The sequence below is a fragment of the Triticum aestivum genome, chromosome 2A, assembly GCF_018294505.1.
Source record: "Triticum aestivum cultivar Chinese Spring chromosome 2A, IWGSC CS RefSeq v2.1, whole genome shotgun sequence".
NCBI lineage: Eukaryota > Viridiplantae > Streptophyta > Magnoliopsida > Poales > Poaceae > Triticum > Triticum aestivum.
The window spans coordinates 24,448,638-24,465,688 of record NC_057797.1 but is presented as its reverse complement, the minus strand read 5'-3'; the positions used below and the strand labels follow the sequence as shown (position 1 = coordinate 24,465,688).

Genomic DNA, 17,051 nt, shown 5'->3' with positions numbered 1-17,051 from the left:
GATCCCCTCGCTCTTTGGTTTTCTGTTGATTTTTGGTACTCTCAATCGACGCCACACAAAATTGAAACTAACATAAACATAGAGTATATTGAAATAATATAAACCAAATCCATACTTTCCGAAAATCACTTCCTGAATTAACTCAATCAAATAAAATCAAATCTTCCCAAAATCACATCTAAACCAAAACTTTATTTCCTTCACCTACGAATACTAAATTAAATCAAATCTTACCAAACCTCAACTAACTCAAAAATTTCATTGCATTCACTACCCATACTCGAATCATAATTAAATCCTATCAAAATCTTGAATATGGTGTGTGTAATGCACATGTCAAATCTAATAGTTTTGATCCACAGAAATATGTATGCACCCGTTGCAACAAACATGCCATTTGTTAGTTAGCTTAAGTATTTCAGTTTTCGTCGTCAATGAACCGATGAGCCGTCTGTCCGACCTGTGAAAATATGAACTAACAGCCTTGCCGGATTGGTAGTCAGTTTTTTTAACTACTCCCTCCGTTACTAAATATAATTCTTTTTAAAATTCCACTATAAACTACATACGAAACGAAATGAGTGAATGTACACTTTAAAATATGTGTATATAAGGGAGTATTGTTTTATTTCTCATAAAATGGAAGAAATTTATTGAGTACCAAAGAGATAATTAAATCTATTGAATCCTTTCATTATGTACTTGATTCGGAGATCTTAATCTTTGGGGCACAATCAATTCCTAGTTGATTTGGGGAGAGATATCCTAACAACCCTTCAAGATAAGGCTGACCCATGGCAATATAAACGAGGGGAAATAGAGTAGAACAGAAGCACCATGTCAGTGTAGGAAAAAAGGTAGATCCATCGAAATGGCAAGCATATGGCGCTCGTTCTCACAGTCTGCTTCTTGGGCTTCTTCGTGCCCGCCCCTTCCGTGGCGTCGCCCTCCAACAACAACGACTTCCTCCGGTGCCTCTCGACGAACATCCCAAGCCAGCTCGTGCTGACGCCAAGCTCGCCGTCGTTCACGCCGCTCCTGGTGTCGTCCATCAGGAACGCCAGGTTGGTGGCGCCGGCTACGGCGAGTCCTCCACTGTGCATCGTGACGCCCACAAACACGTCGCATGTCCAGACCGCCGTGCGCTGCGGGCGACGACACAGCGTCCGTGTCCGCGTGCGCAGCGGCGGGCACGACAACGAGGGCCTCTCGTACCGATCGACCACCCCGAACGGCGAGGCGTTCGCGGTGATCGACCTCACCAAGCTCCATGCCGTCCACGTCAACCCGCACGAAGCCACGGCGTGGGTCGAGACGGGGGCGACGGTCGGAGAGCTCTACTACCGCATCGCCACGGCCGCGCCAGGGCTGGGCTTCCCGGCTAGCGTGTGCCCGACCGTGGGCGTGGGGGGCATCATCAGCGGCGGCGGCATAGGCCTCATGATGCGCAAGTATGGACTCTCGGCCGACAACGTCCTCGACGCTAGTATGGTCGACGCCAACGGGAACCTGCTGGCGGACAAGAAGGCCATGGGGGACGACCTCTTCTGGGCCATCCGTGGCGGCGGCGGCGGGAACTTTGGCATCGTGCTGTCGTGGAAGCTCAGGCTCGTGCCAGTCCCACCGAAGGTGACCTTCTTCAAAGTCGCCAAGATCATGGAACAGGGTGCGGTCGACACGGTGACCAAATGGCAAACGCTCGCGCCGGCGCTCCCCGACGATCTCACCGTACGTGTTGTCATCCAAAAGAGCCAGGCCAACTTCGAGTCCCTGTACCTCGGTAACTGCAGCACGACAGTGGCGACGATGCGCAGCCGGTTCCCGGAGCTCGGGATGACGAGCGCCGACTGCAAGGAGATGAGCTGGCTGCAGTACACGGCGTACATATACTTCGGCGATGCCATCAACAGCAAGCCGCTGGAGGGGCTCCTCCTCAACCGGTCCACGACCCTGGGCCCCTTCGTCAAGAACAAGTCCGACTACGTCAAGAAAGCCCTCACCAAGGAGACCTGGAAGAAGATCTTCCTCTGGCCCAACGGCGCAGCGTCAGGGCAGCTCATCCTCGAGCCGCACGGTGGAATAATGGACCGCATCGGCGCCGCAAAGATCCCGTTCCCCCACCGAAGCAGCGTGCTCTACAACATCCAGTACGTGGAGCTATGGAACGGGAAAGAGGTCGGGGGCAACGTTACGCCTAACTGGATCGGAAGCCTGTACAACTTCATGACGCCGTATGTGAGCAAGAACCCGAGGGGCGCATACGTGAACTACAGGGACCTCGACATCGGCGCGAACAAGGTGGTTGATGGCGTGATAAGCTATGATAGTGCCAAGGTGTGGGGCGAGAGCTATTTCGGCCCGGAGAACTTTAGGAGACTCGCCGAGATCAAACGCAAGGTGGACGCCAGCGACTACTTCCAAAGCGAGCAGAGCGTGCCGCCACTTCCCTTCAACGAGTAGCTAGTGTAGCCGTGCAAAACAAAACAATCGTGTTTGACCAAATTGTAACTGCTAATAGTTCTGATGAGCTAAAAAGGTTATAACATGTGTCAACATAAAGTCCGTAACTAATGATTTCTACACAATTTTGGTGCTACAGATATAACGTAGCCGCATAGAATTCAAAACCAACAAGTTCTTTTTTTCAAATCATGGGCAGCATCATTCACACTTTTTTTTGCGAGATAATGTGCAGCATCATTCACACATTTGAGATCTGTTGAGTAGAAACTATAGTCCTGATAACGCCAGGACATACATTGAACTTGAACCAACATGATCCTGCATCATGTTCGGCTTTGCTAAAACATGAGCTGCCGCATTACAAAATCGACAAGGGTGGGGGGATGACAGCTATAATGGTGAACTTACAGCATGTAGCCAGTTACATGCCGTAAGTGCTCTCATGAGTGGGCCTGTCCATAATAGGCATCGTATAGATGTGCCGGCTCGGCTGGGGTCGGGCTAGGAAAGGAAGATGGAATAAAGGGAGGAGAATGACCTACCGGTAGGGGTGAAAAGCACCAGACTACAGCGGGACAACCGCTACATACACGACAAAATAACCGTGCACCCCTATTTCTCGCTTTAAGCGAGCGCAGGGGAAGCCTTGCATCGGGAGGAAACCCGATGGACCGGCCCAGCCACGCGGAAGGCTACGACCTATTTTTTATGTTTTATGTTCTTTTTTTAGCTTTTTTGTATTTTTCTTTATAATTTAAAATATTCTACCTACAAACAAGAAACACTCTTCAAAAACACATTTGAAAATGTTGAAGAATTATCAAAAAATATTGAACAAGAATTTAAAAAACAATTGAACAAGTATTTTGAAAATGTTGAATAAGTATTGAAATATCGAACACGTATTTGACAATTGTTGAATGAGTATTTGAAAAAATGGTGAACACGTATTTTGAAATGTTGAACAAGTACATGCAAATGTTGAATAAGTTTTGAAAATTGTTGAATGGTTATTTGAAACATTTAGAACATGTATAGAAAATGTCAAGTAAGTATTAAAATGTTCAACAAGTATTTAAAAAATGTTGAATAAGCGTTTGGAAAATGTTGAACTTGTCTACAAAAATGTTGATCACTTATTAAAAAAAGTTTTTGACATATAAGAAAATGTAGAGTGAAAACAAAAACAAACATAATAAAAAGTAAAAAATGAAGAAGAAAAAAAACTAAACAAAAAATGGAGAAGAAACAGTGAAAACCACGACTCATTTGGACTCATTTGGACGAGCTCGGGGTGACACGGGCCAACTGCAAGGAGATGAGCTGGCTGCAGTACACGGCATACATATACTTCCGCGACGACATCTACAACAAGCCGCTGGAGGAGCTCCTCCTCAACCGGTCCATGACCCTAGGCCCCTTCTTCAAGAACAAGTCGGACTACGTCAAGAAACCCCTGAGCAAGGAGACATTGGAGAAGATGTTCCTCTGGCCCGAGGGTGCCGCGACGGGGCAGCTCGTCCTTGAGCCGCACGGCGGAAGAATGGGCCGCATCGCGGCCGATAACACCCCTTTCCCGTACCGGAGCAGCGTGCTCTACAACATCCAGTACGTCGAGTTCTGGAACGGCGAAGGGACCGGAGGCAAGGTTACGCCCGACTGGGTCGGGAGCCTCTATAACTTCATGGCGCCGTTTGTGAGTAAGAACCCGAGGGGCGCGTACGTGAATTACCGGGACCTTGACATTGGTGTGAACAAGGTGGTCGACGGCGCGGCGAGCTATGAAAGTGCCAAGGTGTGGGGCGAAAGTTATTTCGGCCAGGAAAACTTTAGGAGACTAGCGAAGATAAAGCGCAAGGTGGAGGCCGACGACTACTTCCGGAGCGAGCAGAGCATCCCACCACTTCCCTTGAACCAGTAGTGTAGCTGTGCAAAACAAAACAATCGTATTTGACAAAATTGTACTCCCCTGTGTCTGGAAATATTTGTCGGAGGAATGGACGTATTTTAGTTCTAGATATTTTTGGATAGAGGGACTAACTGCTTCTGATGAGCTAAAAAGGTTATAACATGTGTCAACACAAAGTCCCTAACTAATTCACAAAAAAGGTCCCCAACTAAGGATTTCTGCAGGATTTTGGTGCTACACATATAACCTAGATGTAATCCAAAACCAACTATTGTGTTTTTTGAGGTAATGGGCAGCATCATTCACACAATTGAGATCTGTTCAGTACAGACTATAGTCCTGATAGCTTCAGGAGATACACTGAACCAACAGGTTAGGACCCTGCATCATGAGCTGCCGCATTACAACATCGACGAAGAATGGGGGACTGAAAGCGAGAATAGGTTTGTTCTAAGAATATTGTACCAAGTAATTCGACACATAAAAGTACATTCAAAGAAGAATCGTGAACTTCCATTTTTCTCCAGAACAAGATTAATTGCATGGGAAAAATTCAAGTGGACATTGAATATGCAAACTGCCGACACCTGCCCTCCTGATGCATCCGATGGCGTGCTCAATGAGCTTCTCTCCTCGGCTCCCGAGGGCCGATCGACACGTTCTCGGCTCATTGCTCGTTGCGTGCGGACGATCTCATCTATCATGGCTCATAGTTCCTCGGCTCAACCATGTGAATGGACCCCGTTTGCACATCACTGGAGCAATCCCATCGGTGTCGGGCCGAGCGGCCATGGAACGTCAGCCATTCCTAGACGCCGGGTCAGCTAGCAGACTGACGGCAGCGGTACTAGCGTCTCCGACATGTCCTTGGGGAAGGATGCAGACCATGCGGAGCTGGCGAACATGTTGGGCGCATCACGGTTCATGCCGCAAAGTTGGAGGACTACGGGCAAGCTGGGCATCCCCATGTCCCCATGCCAGGCGACGAGCTGGCCGCCATGACCGCAAGCACCCAGCCTGCCGGCGACTGGCGTGTCGACGTAGGGCTGTATGCATTTTTGAAAGTTCGATGCACGGTTGTATGTATGTGACAATTTGAAGCACCAATACGACGATACGGGATACGCCGATTTCTAAAAACAGCGATACATCGATACGGGGAGCATATTTAAATAATTAATGAAATGGCATGTAATAAAGACAAAATGTAATGGAATGTGTGAGATGAGATCAAAATACTGCCCTATTGGTTGCCTCATTGCTTCCATGCCTCTTTTCAAGTCCTGAATTATCATCAACCTCCTCAACTCCTCATGGTGTATGCAAAATAGAAAATACATCATTTTTTTTTAGAAAAGGAGGATGACCCCCGGCCTAGATACATCATAGGATACTAGAATTTGTCACTTTCGTATTTCCCTCTCTAGCAATACCACCAAGTGAAGATTGTCTTGCTTCCATTTCCTCATAGATGCCATATCGTATTTCCCTTATAGCAGTGGACAGTAGCAGCAAAGCGGCAACACCAGCAAACAACGTAGTACTATAAACCTTGCTATTCTGGTTCTGGTTGATCTTCGTCGAGCTTGTCATCTGGTTTGCTCGTTGTGCCTCGGTGTAAAGATTTTCGTCCTTTTCATCTGCCTTTTAAATATCTAGTCATCAGTTTTAGCTCATGCGCGCCATGGGTTTCAGTTTAAGCGGATGATGTCTGGGCCATTCTTCCTTGCGGGACCCGGGCCCCCGCTCCTGGTTTCCTTCCTTACGTACTTCAATATTTCCTTCCTTAATCATCGATTCTAAAATAGGGGTATTCGTTTTTCCTGTTTTCCTTCCTTACCTGTAAGGGCACGATTGAGAAACAAAACAATTGTTGTGGACGAGTAATTAGGGGTAGTTATTATTGAAAGACAATCGCTACTAATTTCCTTAATTCACGGGAGTACTAGCGTACAACCAGGTCATGCGCTGCCGAACAGACGCTAGAAGCGAGAGAAATGATCGCCCGCTTCGTGGCGATGGATACTCATCTCCTGTGCGTGCATGGCGCCACTGCCTAGAGTCGGAGCAGGACTGAATCGGACGAATGCCGGACTGACGGAGATAACCACGTCGTTGCCGCTCATGCGACCACACTGACTCTCCGAGATACGAGATCGCGTGCAAGATACAGAGAACAGAAAGTATGTCCCTGATCTTCTTTTATACTACAAGTAGTTTATGCCCTATGAGATTTTACCATGATGATTGATCAAATTTATAAATGATCATCCATATTGCCTCTTCACTGTTGCAACTGGCCACAGATAATTGAATTATTAGATACTGTTTATACATATAGATACCATTGGGATTATCAATTTTAAGTTCGACGACATGCTAATAGTAGCCATGGATGATAAAATAATATTAAATCGGTATAGGGATTACTAAGGGGACTAAAGAAACAAGAACAACAACGACTAATTCATCCGCCAATATATTCCCGAAAAGTCGAAAGCTAAAAGGCGAGAGGGATGTACGTAACAAAGTGAGTGATCATGGGCATTTAAATTATCTGTAAATCTTGATAATGTACCGGTTTTTGTTATCGATGATTACAATCCAAGAAATTTGCATAATCTTATTAACGGGACATACTCGTTTTTAAAGAAATATAAGATCGTTTAGCTTACTATATTAATGATCTAAAAGATCTTATATTAGTTTGAGTATTAGTAAAGAAGAGACTTGTAGATGTAGATACACCTATTAAGAAAAATACTCCCTCCATAAACTAATATAAGAGCATTTAGAATACTAAAATAGTGATCATCTAAACACTCTTATATTAGTTTACAGAGGGAGTATATAGAAAACACATTTCGAAATGTCAAAAAAATACGGACAATAATTTCGCGTGTACATCCAGACATTCTATGTTCGCGCACAAAAAATCGAAAAGAAAGAACACTTTTCGTGGCATGTATAAAAAAATTTAAAAAATGTCTTCTGAACACCTATAATCAAGCATAAAAATTGTCCTTTTTTTACACAAGCCACAAAAAATGTCCCTTTTAAAATGTCCGAATGTACATGCAAGATATTTTTGTTGAATTTTTTAACATTTTAAAATGTGTATTTAGACAATGGATCCATCTTCACCTATGAGCCAAATTCCTGCTATATTTCCTTAAGGGCCTTGGGATTTAGTTTCGCCCCAGGCCCCCGAAATATCAGGACCGGCCCTAGGCCGTGGGCTCAGCGAGCATAGGGTTCACATGGAGGTGCCTTGGCAGATGGGAGTGTGTCATCCGCCGGCGTCGGTTCGGCACCGGGAAGGTTGCGCGAGAGCTGGCGGTTGGCGGCGGCTCGATCCGCTCCAGGATCGGGAGTTGCGAGGAGGCTGGGGCTCAGGCGCAATGGATAGGAGGCTGTCCTCCGTCTCTTCCTCACTCCGCAAGAGGAGCATGTGAATCACGTGGTGTGGCAGACGACGGTGTGGTGCGGCGGATTGTGGCCTCAGCGTCTGGGCGACGACACTTGCACGGGGTGCTCTACCCAACATGAACTGTCAAGTTGCTGTAATTGGTGGTGAGTGTGTCTCCATCTGCTAATACATTGGTCATACCTTGGTATATATACTTCACACTATATCCACTGGGTCAAACAAACATTGTGTTTTTAATTTTGATAGTTTCATTAGTTCTGAGATACCGAATCTGCAATGTATTGTATCGTGGGTGCTGTTTTTAATGGTTCTCTTGCAGGTGATGGAAGGTTAGCTGCTCAGTATATAGATTGGATAGTATTATGGTTAATTATTTACTTACTCACACACCATAGTGCTTACTTTAGAATATAAAAAATTGGAATAAAGAAGTACCTAAGAGGAGCCACGATGAGGCCACAAGCCATAGCTGCGCTCCCCACCATGCTACTTCTTGAGCTTGCGTTAGTTTTTCCCTTGAAGTGGAAAGGATGATGTAGCAAAGTAGAGATAAGTTTTTCTCTTAGTTAAGAACCAAGGTATAAATCTAGTAGAAGGAACACACAAGTCACCAATAGTTGCACCTACAGAAACAAACAAATACTTGCACCCAACGCGATAAAGGGGTTGTCAATCCCTTCACGGTAACTTGCAAGGATGAGATCTGATGGAGATTGGTATAAAAGATAAATAAAAGTGCAAAATAAAATAAAGGTTAATAAATTGCAGCAAGGTATTTTTGTGTGTTCGGTTTTATAAATATGAAAATAATATGATAGAAATAGATCCGGGGGCCATAGTTTTCACTTCAAAGAACGCATACGGTGGGTAAACAATTTACTGTTGAGCAATTGATAGAAAACCGAATAATTATGATGATATCCAAGGCAATGATCATGAATATAGGCATCACATACATGACAAGTAGACTGACTCCTACCTACATCTACTACTATTACTCCACACATCGACCGCTATCCAGCATGCATCTAGTGGATTAAGTTAACAAGAACGGAGTAATGCCTTAAGCAAGATGACATGAGGTAGAGGGATAGACCCAATCAATGTGAATAAACCCCACCATTTTATCCTAAATGGCAACAATACAAATATGTGCCTTGCTACCCCTTCTGTCACTGGGTGTGGACACCGCAAGGTTGAACCCATTACAAAGCACCTCTCCCATTGGAAGAAAAATCAATCTAGTTGGCCGAACCAAATCAATAGATCGAAGAGAAATACAAGGCTATTTTAATCATGCATAAAAGAGTTCAGAGAAGACTCGAATAAAATTCATAGATAATCTGATCATAAACCCACAATTCATGGATCTCAACAAACGCACCGCAAAAGAAGATTACATCGAATATATCTCCAAGAACATCAAGGAAAACATTGTATTGAAGATCAAAGAGAGAGAAGAAGTCATCTAGCTACTAGCTATGACCGTAGGCCTGAGATAAACTACCCACACATCATCGGAAGGGCAGCAAGGTTGATGTAGAAGCCCTCCATGGTCGAATCCCCATCCAGCGGAGTACCGGCGAAGGCCTCTAGATGGGATCTCACGAGGACAGAAACTTGCGGTGGCGGAAAAGTATTTTTGGTGTGCCCTCTGGTCTACCTGGAATATTTGGGTACTTATGGAGCAAGATTAGGGTTGGAAGTGTCATGGGGGGCCCACAAGCTAATAGAGCGCCTCCCCTAGGGTGCGCCTGGTGAGCTTGTGGCTCACACGTGGCTCTTCTGGCTTCCTCCCAAACCTTCCTAGGTGTCTTGTGGTCCAAGAAAAATCGTCAAAAAGTTTTATTCCGTTTGGACTCTGTTTGGTATTTATTTTCTTTAGAAGATAAAAACAAGGAAAAAAGTAGCAACTGGCACTGAGCACTAGGTTAATAGGTTAGTGCGAAAAAATGATATGAATTATTATAATAATGCCTATAAAACATCCAAGATGGATAATATAAAGCATGGAACAATAAAAAAATATAGATACGTTGGAGACGTATCAAGCATCCCCAAGCTTAATTCATGCTCGTCCTCGAGTAGGTAATGATAAAAACATAATTATGATGAGGAATGCTACCTAACATGTTTATCATGTAATCTTTCTTTATGTGACATGAATATTCGGATCCATATGATTCAAAAAAAAGTTTAATATTGACATAAAAAGAATAATACTTCAAGCATACTAAAAGTAAACATGACTTTTCGAAATACCATGGCTCTAGATTGGATCTCGTGGCTCTAGAACTTGCGGTGGCTGAAACAATTTTTCGCCGACTCCTCTAGGCTTTCTGGAATATTGTGGTATTTATAGTCGGAGGTCGGTGGAAAGGATTGATGTATACTACACAACCTTCTTCTTGTAGACGTTGTTGGGCCTGCAAATGCACAGGTTTGTAGGACAGTAGCAAATTTCCCTCAAATGGATGACCTAAGGTTTATCAATCCGCGAGAGGCGTAGGAAGAAGATGGTCTCTCTTAAACATCCCTGCAACCAAGTAACAAAAAGTCTCTTGTTTCCCCAACACACCCAATACAATGGTAAATTTTATAGGTGCACTAGTTCGGCGAAGAGATGGTGATACAAGTGCAATATGGATGGTAGATATAGGTTTTTGTAATCTGAAAATACAAAAATAGCAAGGTAAGAAGTGGTAAAAGTGAGCGTGAACGGTATTGCAATGATAGGAAACAAGGCCTAGGGTTCATACTTTCACTAGTGTAAGTCCTCTCAACAATAATAACATAATTGGATCACATAACTATCCCTCAACATGCAATAAAGAGTCACTCCGAAGCCACTAATAGCGGAGAACAAACGTAGAGATTATGGTAGGGTACGAAACGACCTCAAAGTTATTCTTTCAAATCAATCCGTTGGGCTATTCCTATAAGTGTCACAAACAACCCTAGAGTTTTTACTAGAATAACACCTTAAGATACAAATCAACCAAAACCCTAATGTCACCTAGATACTCCATTGTCACCTCAAGTATCCGTGGGCATGATTATACGATATGCATCACACGATCTCAGATTTATCCAACCAACATAAAAGTGCTACAAAGAGTGCCCCAAAGTTTCTACCGAAGAATCACGACGAAAACGTGTGCCAAACCCTATGCATAGGTTCCCAATGTCACGAAACCCGCAAGTTGATCACCAAGACATACATCAAGTGTTCTCAAATCTTTAAAGACTCAATCCGATAAAATAACTTCAAAGGGGAAACTCTATCCATTACAAGAGAGAAGAGGGGGAGAAGAAATATAAGATCCAACCATAATAGCAAAGCTCGCGATACATCAAGATCGTGTGAAGTCGAGAACACGAGAGAGAGAGAGAGATCAAACACATAGCTACTGGTACATACCCTCAGCCCCGAGGGTGAACTACTCCCTCCTCGTCATGGAGAGCGCCGGGATGATGAAGATGGCCACCGGAGATGGATCCCTCCTCCGGCAGGGTACCGGAAAGTGGTCCCGATTGGTTTTTCGTGGCTCTGGAGGCTTGCGGCGGCGGAACTCCTGATCTAATCACTGTTCTGGAAGTTTTAGGGTACGACGGTATATATGGGTGAAAGGAGTACGTCGGTGGAGCTACGGGGGCCCCACGAGGCAGGGGGCGCGCCCTTGGGGGAGGGCGCACCCTCCACCCTCGTGACCGCCTCGTGGCTCTTCTGACGTGGGGTCCAAGTCCATCAGGTGGGTTTCCTTCCAAAAATAACTTATCCAGTTGATTTCGTTCCGTTTTGACTCCGTCTGATATTCCTTTTCCTCGAAATACTGAAATAGGCATAAAACAACAAATCTGGGCTGGGCCTCCGGTTAATAGGTTAGTCCCAAAAATAATATAAAAGTGGATAATAAAGCCCAATATTGACTAAAACAGTAGATAAAGTAGCAAGGGGCAATCAAAAATTATAGATACGTTGGAGACGTATCAAGGATCACCGTGGGCCCCACTACCCACTAGGGCACGCCTGATGCCTCTGGCGCCATGGTGCCTCGTGGGCCCCATGGGCCTCCCCTCGTGCGCTTCCTTGACTCTTTGGGTGTCTTCTTGGTAGAAAAAATCTCCAAAAAAATTCGTGGCATTTGGACTCCGTTTGATATTAATTTTTTACGAAGTAAACAACAAGCAGAAAACAGCAACTGGTATTGGGCACTATGTCAATAGGTTAGCCCCCAAAAATGATATAAAGTTGCTAGAAAATGATTATAAAACATTCAAGAATGATAATATAATAGCATGATACAATAAAAAATTATAGATACGTTGGAGACGTATGCCTCCTGGTGCTTCTATATATTATGATGTACCATTGGTCTTACAGAACATTGAGGAATTTATGAATGATTGTCCATGTAAATAGTAAGCACAAAGTATAAAATCATATAAAATCAATGGACGAGAACAACTTACGTCATCATGCTGGCTTTCATGAGAACTATCACTTAAATTTAAATTAAGTCTTACATATTTGATGGAGGCTGTAGAATTAGCACAGGCTATACCCTTCTTGCGAGTCTTAGAAATTGTTTATCCCTACTTGGTGCCTTGTTTTCCTTTCCTCCTTGTTCCAACAGAGGCAAGCGACTATTAAAGACACGTCACACTAGGCTTATATTATTGGAAATTAAAACAACAAGAAAAGTCATACAATGTATGAGGCTCAAATTATATGTCTAAACTGTTTACAGCTAGATTGATGAAGTATTTTGAGGTTGGCTCTGTTTTGGGTGCTTCTCACGCTTTTTCTGTAGTTATAAAGGATTAAATTGTCAAGCATGCAAATGGTTGAAAATTAAGAAAGAACATGAGAATTTACCGCTCAGTCTGTCAAAGGTGCTCATAGGGGTAGGGTGTGCATGTGTGCATTCATAGGGTGAGTGTATGCGCGTATATATGAGCGCTTGCGTCTGTACTGAGTTAAAAAACGTGATAATTTACCCCAAGAAAATCTTGCTGAAGAAATGCTCCGTGGTAAGCCATTTCCAAATATCCTTTGGGACAGGTTTAGGTACCTTTTTCATAGTCTCCAGCAGTCATCTTGTGTTGCACAAAATTTCGGTGCAAGTCTCCTCACCAGTTGATCCAAAGCTTTTTAACATGGGCTAATATCTCATTTCCATTGCAACGTTCTTGTCAATGTTTTTGAACTTGTCCTGAATGGGTGTTCATAAAACAGAATATCAGAAGCACGACAATACATAAATTCAGATTGTAATGTTGGAGCCTTTAATACTTCTAACGACAGATTATATTAAAACATGCATTGGTATTCATCAAAATGCAAACGTCTGAAAAAATTTAGGTTGACAAGACATACATATGAACAACGCAAGAAGCTCTTGCGTCCTTCTATAACTTTCTAGAAAGTTTATATGATACAACAAGAATATTCTAAAATCCTACTACAAATTTGTTTCGTTGTTCCAGAAAACTACTACTATGTCGCACCGATGACTATGTTGGTTAACCTTAAACGTTATTATGACAGCTGTGATTTTATATGGCATAAATGGAAGTATTTTATCTTGTATCAAAGAGATTATTAAATTCATTAAAAGCCTTCCTTTCTAACACATTCTACTAGTACTAAGTTAGAGCCGTGTCAACAAATTTATCTTTGACCAATAAATAAATAATTCACTTTTATTTCCAGTTAAGGAGGTAATTAAGTTGGGACATCTAATCTTTGTGGCACAATCAATTCCTACTTGTTTTGGGGAGAGACTTCCATGCATGTAATGAGCTGGCCCTTCAAGATAAAGATGACACACACATGGGTATATAACGAGACCAGAAGAAAAAGCAGCGTGTCTGTGTACGAAGAGTAGCAGATCCATCGAAAATGGCAAACATTCTTGCACTAAGCGAGTCAGGGTCCTGCGTACGCTTGTTTGGCCAGCATGGTCAGGTTGAACAATTTTATATCACGGAAGCCTAAACCCCATTGGTACTTTGGCATTGTCATTTTGTCGGAAGAGACCCATGCAACCTTTCTTTCACTATTCTTACTTCCCCAGAAAAATTTCCTTAGCATCGTGTCAATCTGTCGACACAAACCTCTTGGTAATAGGAAGTAAGGACATAGAGAATGTCAGGACAGCTTGAGCGACGGACTTGATCAAGACCTCTCTTACAGCTGAGGCCATACACTTTTCTATCCAGCTTCTCACCTTGGCCCATAGCCTATGCTTGATATATTTGAAGGACCGGTTCTTCCACCTCCCCATGTTCGACGGCAATCCCAAGGACTCGTTTGGCACATTTAGAATTCCCTTGATTATGGTCCTCTTCTCAATTGGGCAGCCCTTGCCCGAAAAAATGTTGGACTTAGCAAGGTTCACACGTTGTCCCGATGCCCTGCAGTATTTCTGGGTTCTGTTTTTAGGGCATGTACAATGGTTCTATCTTAAGAGTGCCATGTAGGATAAGTGATGAGGTGGAGGAGAGAGAAATCATAAGAGAAGTCTTGTCTTCTCTTAAGATAAGAGATGATCTCTTAACACAATTTGTCTCACCATGTTTTTAGGAACAACTAATTATTGAATATAAGGCTAAGAGATGATCCATTATAAATATATGTTTTTATCATCTTTAATTTACATGCAAAACCTAAGATAAGACTATCTTATCAACCATTGTACATGCCCTAATTATCTTAGCAACATTCTCATTTGCTGTGAACAGAAAGCGACAGTCATCTGCGAACAGGAGATGATTCATTAGCGGCCGGGTGGGGGAAGGGGGGCTTTGCTTAAAGCAGATAAATATGATTTAAAGGCCCCATAATGAAATGGGATATCAACACTTCGTGTGTTTTTTTCACAGGGAACACTGTGATTTATCAATGGATTACATCCATACTATGTGTATCCATCTGATCTTATGTCAAATTATTGAGAAAAATAGCGCATATATTCTTGTTTTTGTCGCCAATGAATGGACTAGTTGGCGGTCCGACCTATGAAAGCCTGATTTGGAGACGTCTTATCTTTGGGGCGTGGCGGTCCGACCTAAGTTAGAGCCATGTCAACAAACTTATCTTTGACCAATAAATAAATAATTCACTTTTATTTGTAGTTAATTAGGTAATTAAACGGAGACGTTCTTATCTTTGGGACACAATCAATTTCTACTTGATTTGGGGAGAGACTTGCATGCATGTAATGAACCTGCCCTTCAAGATAAGGACGACGCATGCCTATATAACGAGGCGAAATAGAAACGGAAGCACCGCGAAGAGCGGCAGATCCATCGAAATGGCAAGCATTTCTCTCGTTCTCACAATTTGCGTCCTGGTCTTCTACGTGCCCGCCCCCTCCCTGGCGTCGCCCTCCCACGGCAATGACTTCCTCCGCTGCCTCTCGACGGACGTCCCCAGCCAGCTCGTACAGACGCCGAGCTCGCCGTCGTTCAAGCAGCTCCTGGTGTCGTCCATCAGGAACGCCAGGTTCGTGGCGCCGGCCACAGCCAGCCCCCCGATCTGCATCGTGACTCCAACCAACGCATCGCATGTCCAGGCCGCCGTGCGCTGCGGGCGCCGCCACGGCGTGCGCGTCCGCGTGCGCAGCGGCGGGCACGACTGCGAGGGCCTCTCGTACCGGTCGGGCAGCCCCGGCAGCGAGGCGTTCGCGGTTATCGACCTCGCCAAGCTCCACGCCGTCCGCGTCAACCCACACGAGGCCACCGCTTGGGTCGACGCCGGGGCGGGGATCGGGGAGCTCTACTACCATGTCGCCACGGCTGCGCCTGGGCTGGGCTTCCCGGCTGGTGTGTGCCCGACCATCGGCGTAGGGGGGCACTTCAGTGGAGGCGGCATGGGCCTCATGATGCGCAAGTACGGTCTCTCCGCCGACAACGTGCTCGACGCCACCATGGTCGATGCCCAAGGGAACCTCCTGGCGGACAAGAAGGCCATGGGGGACGACCTCTTCTGGGCCATCCGCGGTGGTGGCGGCGGGAATTTTGGCATCGTGCTGTCGTGGAAGGTGAGGCTCGTGCCGGTCCCGCCGACAGTGACCTTCGTCAAAGTTGCCAGGACCATGGAACAAGGCGCGGTCGACTCGGTGACCAAATGGCAAACGCTCGCGCCGGCGCTCCCCGACGACCTCAGCGTACGTGTCGTTGTGCAAAACGGTGAGGCCAACTTCCAGGCCCTGTACCTCGGCAACAGCAGCGCGGTGGTGACGACGATGGGGAGCCGGTTCCCAGAGCTCGGGGTGACGATCGCCGACTGCAAGGAGATGAGCTGGCTGCAGTACACGGCGTACATATTCTTCGGCGACGCCATCAACAGCAAGCCTCTGGAGGCCCTTCTCCTCAACCGGTCCATGCCCCTGGGCCGCTTCGTCAAGAACAAGTCCGACTACGTCAAGAAACCACTCACCAAGGAGACATGGGAGAAGATCTTCCTCTGGCCCAATGGTACCGCCACGGGGCAGCTCGTCCTGGAGCCGCACGGCGGAATAATGGGCCGCATTACCGCCGACGACATCCCGTTCCCGCACCGGAGCAGCGTGCTCTACAACATCCAGTACGTGGAGTTCTGGAATGGCACAGCGCCCGGAGGCGACGTTACCCCGAAATGGGTGGGGAGCCTGTACGACTTCATGGCACCGTTCGTGAGCAAGAACCCGAGGGGCGCGTATGTGAACTACCGGGACCTTGACCTTGGCACGAACAAGGTGGTCGATGGCGTGACGAGCTATGAAAGTGCCAAGGCGTGGGGCGAGAGTTATTTCGGCCCGGAAAACTTTAGGAGACTCGCCGAGATCAAGCGCAAGGTGGACGCTGGCGACTACTTCCAGAGCGAGCAGAGCATGCCACCACTTCCCCTAAAACAGTAGTGTAGCTGCCCAAAACTAAACAAATCATGCTTGACCAAATTGTAGCTGCTAATAATTCGGATTTGCTAAAAAGGTTATAACCTGTGTCAACATATTTGCCATCCCTAAGAGCATCTCCAACAGGCGCGCTATACTAGCGCCGCGCCGCAAAAAACGCCATTTTAGCGCGCGCGCAACGCGTCGGACAGCTCCAGCGGGCACGCAAAAAACGCGCGCGCGCTAAAACGAGTTGGGCGCGCTGGTGAAAGCCCCATCCCGCGCTGTTGATTTGGTGCGTCCACTTCCGCGCGCGGCACACTCGAGCGCGCGAGCGAACTTTCCTTTCTCCCTTCTTCTTCCACTC

At 45.5% G+C, this 17,051-nt stretch overlaps 3 protein-coding genes across 3 annotated transcripts; all 3 read left to right on the top strand.

The window, feature by feature from the left end:
- Positions 1-882: 882 nt before the first annotated feature.
- Positions 883-2,460, top strand: LOC123184417 (berberine bridge enzyme-like Cyn d 4). The gene has a single exon (XM_044596544.1). The coding sequence runs from the start codon at positions 883-885 to the stop codon at positions 2,458-2,460; it is 1,578 nt and encodes a 525-aa protein (XP_044452479.1).
- A 1,033-nt stretch (positions 2,461-3,493) lies between these two features.
- Positions 3,494-4,384, top strand: LOC123191383 (berberine bridge enzyme-like Cyn d 4). The gene is made up of 2 exons (XM_044604143.1): positions 3,494-3,511; positions 3,752-4,384. The coding sequence occupies exons 1-2, from the start codon at positions 3,494-3,496 to the stop codon at positions 4,382-4,384; spliced, it is 651 nt and encodes a 216-aa protein (XP_044460078.1).
- A 10,726-nt stretch (positions 4,385-15,110) lies between these two features.
- Positions 15,111-16,798, top strand: LOC123184416 (berberine bridge enzyme-like Cyn d 4). The gene has a single exon (XM_044596543.1). The coding sequence runs from the start codon at positions 15,122-15,124 to the stop codon at positions 16,706-16,708; it is 1,587 nt and encodes a 528-aa protein (XP_044452478.1). The 5' UTR covers positions 15,111-15,121; the 3' UTR covers positions 16,709-16,798.
- Positions 16,799-17,051: the final 253 nt, after the last annotated feature.